Genomic DNA, 7,570 nt, shown 5'->3' on the forward strand with positions numbered 1-7,570 from the left:
ATATCCAATAATTGTGCAATGATGTAAAAGTAGCATTATAAATGTACAAGACTAATGAATTTACTTTCATTCAGTACTGGTGCATTAGATAGGCTACAATAAATTCACAAGGAATATACGTTAATTTTCACTGACAATAAGAAGAAAAATAATCTACAGTCTACACTGTACATATAGCCAGTTTTATTCCTAAAATATTCAACTCAAATTATGTTGTTTTCGATCTTGTCAAAACAACCCAAATTTTTGAAACATTTTACAAGCTCACATCATCTAAATTCTAAGTAAATAGCGTTGGTTAAATATAAAGATGAATTGAACGGCCTACGAATATCTATTTGTGAATCTGGCAAAAGAGAGACGAATTGCATTTAAACGACTAGATAATATGTTTGAATAAATAATGGGATTTAAAGAGCTGTTGATGGGAAGGAGAACAATAGCTGATACCGCATAAACTTCTCCAGTAATCCAGATACCGTTGTGACTGACAAAAGTCATAATGCAAATTGGGAGCCAACAGCAAACATCAGTAGCAATTAGAATTGTGATTTTTCTTTGCAGAATTTTACTTCTGTCATCGCCAGCAGACCCTAAATTTTCAACCGATCGCCTGGTCCTCATATATTCGTGATAAATCAACAAATAAAATAGTATGATTATTAACAAGCAAAGAAAATTGATTGTAATGATAAAAAGCGAGAAAACATGTAATGGAGGCGCATTTGTAATCCTAAAAAGACGTGGGAGGCAAACCCCGTGAGCACTGAAAAACCCAAAATATCCTATGATATGTGGCACGTCATACTGACTCCCATGTTTTTCGAGTACGCTAGCCACTTCTTTCCACGTATTACTATAATATTTTGTAGAATTTGTCATTGTAGAAAGACGAGCAGCGAATGTGCTTAATTCTTTCCAATTTGCCGTAGATGATTGAAAATATTGAGAAAATGTTATTAGTGCATCTGTGATCATTGTCTGATTTGTAATGGGGATGAGTGGTGTAACTGCGAACAAGAATGAAACCAACCAAGAACACAAAGATGCAATCAGAGCTACTCTCTTTTTAAGTAGTCTTGCCTCTAGTGGCCAAAAAACACCTTTTAGTCGGAAATATGCTAAAGCAACGAGTATCAATACAGACGTTTCGCTGGATAAAACAGTTAGAACACCAATTAGTTTACACAATAAACTAGTTCTCCATGCTTTCTCTTCTTGGCAGTATTCTCCAGAAAATTGAAAGGATTTAATCCCAATTAAAACCAATGCGATGCCCATAATCAAATCAGAAACAGCCAAGTTAAGAAGCATAATTCTATTACAAACTCCAAGGCCAGAGCTCTGCCGTTCTTTTCTTTCTGCATAGCATGTTTCTATGATTACCGAAGCATTGCCGATTAGAGCTAGCGATGCCATAACCCAAATAAAGTACCTTAAAAAAGAGTTACTAATCATCTCGTCTCGTGAAGAGAATGGATTATCATCAAATGCAAAAGCTGGACATTCGTCAGAATTGTCTTCGCAGTCACGTTTTCCGTCTAAAACACTTTTCATAGGAACGAAAAGCGGTTCCTTTCCAACGCAATAAAAGTGAGTCAACGAGCTGCAATTATCTTCGTCTGTGAAATCTACACAGTCTATCACGCCGTCACAATATTTTTTTTCTTCTATGCTGACAACCTAAGAACAAAAATACCGGGCTTTACCATCTGTATCAATCAGCATTTGTGTCAATAATTGGACGCATCTGAAGTTCAAATCTGCTGCTCAGCTGCGATACGGTACCGTTAAGCTACTGTGACAGATTGCCTTATGTCCATATATATATTTGAGCATCACTCTCTTGCTATATGAAAGACTGGTGGTTCACCAGCTTTTGTAATTGCACATGGTCGCTACTCTTATAATATTATGCTGAAGATTCGAAACATGGAAATTTCTAAAATTTTCGAACCAGATTTAAGTATTGAGTAGGAGCCGAACCTGATTTTATCACACGGCATAATGTACCCTCATTCAGTTCACATATGTTCAGTTGAAAAGTTTGAACATATAAAGTAAGTTCTATATATTGTATACCTCATTTCCTGGATTGATTGTGGATATTTCAAATATATACAAGTGTAGGATAATGAGTTGCATAGTGTTACAGCAATAGGGAGAAATTATTTGTTTCTAACAATCGCAAGTTTGCACGTAATCGTATATATGTGCTGTTTATACGTAATTTTTTGAAAACATTTTGCTTGGAAAATAACATCCTGTGATTGTTGTGAATGTTATGTACACTTACTTATTCTTACGCTTTTATACGCTCACCAGGCTATAGTCAAACAAGAGAGCTTTGCTCAAATATATGGTCACGTTTGAAATGAATGAAAGTAATAGCCTTCTAAAAAAAATTTTCATCTTTAACCACTGAAAATTTCAGAGAAATTGGTCCAGTAATCAAAGAAAAAAGCGGCTTTTCACAAAACGTGTCAAAAAACAAGAACAACAAGAAGAAGAAGAGTGCCAGCATAATATGCAAAACGATCGTTATGTCCACTGACGTGTACAATAAACAGTAATGAGTCCCACCGGATATCATTTGCCGAATAAAACATTAGACTCAATTTTAAAACCAAAATTAAATATAAATTTTGAAGTAATGAATTAACAATTTCAACACATTTGAAAATTGAGTTACCCGTTTAGCTCCAGTTGGCCAAAGAGTTTCTCCGGCGTCACAGTAAAATCTACCTTTGCACGATATTTCATCTGATCCATCTGGACATTCACTAATTCCATTGCAAATAGATTTACCAACAACAAAACTAAGGGAACCATATGGATCTTCCCAGTTATATCCCGGACATCTAAATGCAAAGATATTTTATGAATTTACAAGGTTTACGGATTGCGAAACAAGGCAGTAGATCGTATAAAATTAAGATGCATTTACGTTGAGACATTAGAACGGAAATTGCATACTGTACTTAAAATTTTGTTATCAAAATAATTTGAACAATGAGATCACTTGAAAGATTGTTGTCCAATTCGTTTCCATTGAGTGAATAACGCTTCATGCTCATAGTCTCCATTGGTTCGCCTACTCGTTCGAATGACTCGAAAAACAATTCTTCGGTAACAGTACACTAAATATCATTTTGTCTAGCTATATACTGAAGTCGAAGGAAAGTATTATCAAACTTTGATTCAAGTCATTCAAAATCCCATTTTAGCTTCGATTTCTAACTCCGGATTGACAAAATCTACCTTATCCGAGTCCGACTTATCTTTTGTCTTTTCGACTACTGTGAACAATTTTGATGTTTACTAGCATTCTAAAGGTAGTAGACTGAAGTATAAAAACGGAACTCCAAACTTTCCAAAGTCTGAAAGACTAAGTCTCCGAGGTATTTAAAATTCCGACTTCGACCACAGGCTCCAACTCGGCGGCGAATTTGAAAATACAAGCCTGTCTCCAGTACAGGCAAAACGCGAATTTTTTTTCACTCCTAATAGAATGGAATTACATGACCAGGACATATGCCATTGTCTTCAATTTAGGATTTGGTGTTTGATAAAACTGCCTATTTATTGATATATATACAATACAGTTTTATTCCTCACATTCTAGATTTGATGGGACCCACGTCTGGTCCAACCAGCTCCGGTGGCCATTCCATTGTACGATTCAAGAATGTATTGCAAATTTCAGGAACATTATCACATCCTGCTTCACATTCATCATCGAACAATACACATTCGAAAACACCATCACATCTTAAAACAAATTTTGATCGTGAATTATGGCTTGGATAGTAAATAAGGTATGTATAATGTAGTAAATGTAAATGCCATATATGTCATAAAAATTGTTGGAAATTTTTATTCTCTTAACAGATAAATAAAATGAAAGTAGAAAACTAGTTCAGCTGGGTATAATTATATCCGTAAAGAATATTAGTTTTATATTCGTTCCTCGAATTCTGTTCCAAGTTCCGCCAAGAAATTCGAAATAGCAAATGCTTCAAGAAAGTCGTATATTACGTATTTGTGTTCTGTTTAGTATGATGAGATCAATACGCAATAGACACAATTTCTACTTATTATGCAGCATTTAGTTTACGCCAGTATTAAATAATTACCTTTTGGCTGTATGTACATTAATTTCAGTGAGAAAGGAAAATAACTGAAATCGTATAAACATAGCCACTATTGCATCAGAATACACTTCACATTCAAAATCATTTAGGCTATCGTTTCTTGAAGTCACTTCTGTAATATTCTGGCAAGATCCCTCATCAAAGCCGGATATCGGACAGTCCTCGTTATTGTCACATACTAAAAATTGATGGATGCACTTGTCATCATCTGGACAATATACCTCATTTCTGACACATCTCTCACTTTTTGTTTCATTTCTGCCAAAGCAAACATTGTTGCATATTGATTCAAATTTGGTGTCTTTGCCATTTATCGCGTTCATGCATAGGCATTCGTCCGACCAATCTGCACAATCAACCATTCCATCACAAATTTGTTTCTTTGAAATAATTGTCATGTCGCTAACGCAATACGCACAAGTAAACGTTCGGTTATCGTAGCATGCATCTGAATTATCTGGGCAGACTGCATTAGAATCATGCAACATCCACTGCGGAATCAAACATGACACTTCCTCCAACCCATTAGCTTGAATTTTACATCGAAATCCAGTTGCTCTATCTGGACTATCTTTGCCGCCTGGACAGTCATCATACGTATCGCACGCGTAGGCATGTGGTATACAAACTGCATCATCATCTTCGCATCGCCACATTCTTGGTTCATCACATGCTTCTATTTCATCACTGCAATCGCCACAATGATTCATGCCATCACAAAGGTATTTCAATGGAATGCATCTTACTGTGTTATGGCAGAGAAATTCATCTGAATTGCACCATTCGTAAACAGTTGGAATTTCATCGCTCCCATCTTTACAGTTCTTTGTCCCATCCAACACCCAAGACCTAGGAATACACCTCCCGTTGTCTTCACATTGGAACTCAGTATCATTGGTGCAAGTCATCAAATCTCTTGTCTCATCTGATTCATCATTGCAGTCATTGTACCCATCTCTCACTCGATATCTGCGCAAGCAACGACCCGACGACGGGCAACGAAATTCCGTTTTACTGTCGCATGATATGAAAGGTAATCTCTCATCACTAGATAGCGGAGTTGTTTTATTAAAGTCTGAACAGTCATTTGATCCATCCATCACCCATTCTCTGGGTATACATCTTCCTGATATGGGGCAATTGAATTCTTTGTCCAAGTCACATTTCAACAATGCTTCTTCATCGCTTGTGTCATTGATTTTATATGAGAAGCAGTCCATGTTGTTGTCACGAACTTTCCACCTCGGAAGGCATATTCTGCTGTTTGGGCAAGTGTATTCTAAGAGTAGAGAATAACACAAATACGTTATAAGTGCTTTAGTTGTGAAGTCGGTGAAAATACCAAATGCGACCAACTTATAGTCTAACAACTATAGCTATGGCACGTTAAATGCCTTTTGTGGCGAGAATGCGTGGTCAACTAAAAACCCACCCGACCAGGGGAGTTTGAAAATACGATCGAGGCTCCTACTCTAATATCAATAAAAACATACTCAGGAGGCTGTCACCGCCCTGGAACAAAAAAAAAATCGGTGAAGACGTGCAAAACGATCTTATTTCATTGTATTGATACAATCATTTTATGACCCCCCCTTGTCCTCGTTTTATTCTCTCCATTCCTCCCCCACTATGCGTAAAAAATTCTATTTGCATTCGTTATTCAATCTCTAATGTAACATTTCTTTGTGATACGTGCAACTTGTACTCTGGCTTTTGTACATTTTGAGTAGTTTTTAATGTATGCATTACAATAGTAAATGAGTGAAAAATATTAGTAATGATTCACGCAAATACAAAGCGATATTTGTTCCCCTAAAACCTTCAAAATCTTCGGTGGGAAGGAATTCTTTCCGGGTTGGAAAACGTTGCATTAATGAGGGCAAATTAATTATTCAATTACATACGACCTTTACTTATTTGAAAATAACATAACTGTATTCAAAGACACATATGATTTCTTCATTTGTTCAAAGAGGCTTACCTTCTTCCCGACACGGTAAAATGAGCCATTCTTTATTTTCTTCCATACAACCTTCGGCCGTGTTCAAAAATTCCCTTCTCACACATATTAGGTTTACTCGACATTCAAATTCATCATCGTTGCAAGTTATATTTTCTGTGTTTGTTACAGCAAAGATTATGAATTTTACTCGCAGTGATACCGACAAGACACCATGGCTATTACAAGTATTAACATGGTTTGCATTGAGATTAAAGTTCAAGTGATCCTGTATTTTAGAATCCCAGGAGACAGACAATATATTTTAAATGCTCCAAAGTAGTGAGTCGAAATTTTGGACTTTTAACGGTAACCAAAGTCAAAATTCCTTGTGGAATCCAATAGCCTACTTATCAATTCGACTAAGCATCCTCAATAGTCAATGAAGGAGCATAACACACACCAAGTTTTTGCAGTTAAATTTTGGTATTATTGAGGGTTGGGAGATGAAGTCGAAAGTTACATCAATCTAGGGTTGGTAGTTGGAGTCGACTTTTTTTGTCAACCACGATTTGGGCGTCGGAGTCGTATTTGGAAAGTCTCGGAATTTAAAGTCAGGTATAAATTTTGTTCAATTCACAGCCTGGACTAAACGACTAAACTGATATAGGGCACTTGTTATGTAATTAGAGAGATTGGTATGGGGTTGACATAGCCAATAGTAATACTTAAACCTCGACGAGTTTGCTCCACTAACCTTGATCACAGCGTTTCGGAAATATGAGGTCCCTGGGTAAGCATTCGTTGTTTTGTTTGCAAAAATGGAAGCCATCCTCGGATCGACAAGCTTTTTGAATGCTTACTTCGTTGTATGCAGTAACTGAAAAACGAAATTATAAATTTTATATATTTATGTCATAAAACATAGAACGAAACATTTCAAATGTTGCTGTTTGATTTCAGTATTTTCAGGGTATCAAACGGCGGTGTGGCGCATCGTGCCAAGCGTTAGGAAAACGCTCGCCACCGCACCTCTGATTACCCTGCGTGTGTTTTCAGGTGCATGCGGAGATAGATATGTGCGAGAAGATTGCTACATTCCCCGCCGCCGTAGGATGGTTCACGTAACCGCTGTTCATTTACGGCTCCATGCTTCCGAAAGCAAATAACATACCCGAAATAGACTGGTAACCGGACGCCGTATGATTAAACCGTCATATCGGCTTTTCTCTCCCCCTGGATTAATGTGTAAATCCTATTCTATCCCTCACATATATATATATACTGTCGAATTCATTACATGGTTGATACGGCAATTGAGTTGAGTTAAAGCGGTGTGCCAATCTGAAACGCCGTGAATATACACCGTACACAAAATTTACTGAAATATACCTCACAGAGAGATAATGCAATGAAACAAACCTTCACTGATTTCAAAAAATCCGAGGAATGCTATCAACAAAAGGCAGCTTTTCAT

General features: G+C 36.7%; 1 protein-coding gene across 1 annotated transcript; it reads right to left on the reverse strand.

Annotated features, from left to right (window-relative positions):
* Positions 1 to 324: 324 nt before the first annotated feature.
* LOC144421975 (uncharacterized) lies at positions 325 to 7,570 on the reverse strand. The gene is made up of 7 exons (XM_078111617.1): positions 7,516 to 7,570; positions 6,851 to 6,973; positions 6,136 to 6,270; positions 4,137 to 5,433; positions 3,619 to 3,771; positions 2,693 to 2,861; positions 325 to 1,683 (listed from the first exon to the last, which is right to left on the reverse strand). Exons 1-7 carry the CDS (start codon positions 7,568 to 7,570, stop codon positions 325 to 327), a joined length of 3,291 nt encoding a protein of 1,096 aa, XP_077967743.1.

Source organism: Styela clava, chromosome 4 (assembly GCF_964204865.1).
Source record: "Styela clava chromosome 4, kaStyClav1.hap1.2, whole genome shotgun sequence".
Lineage (NCBI taxonomy): Eukaryota > Metazoa > Chordata > Ascidiacea > Stolidobranchia > Styelidae > Styela > Styela clava.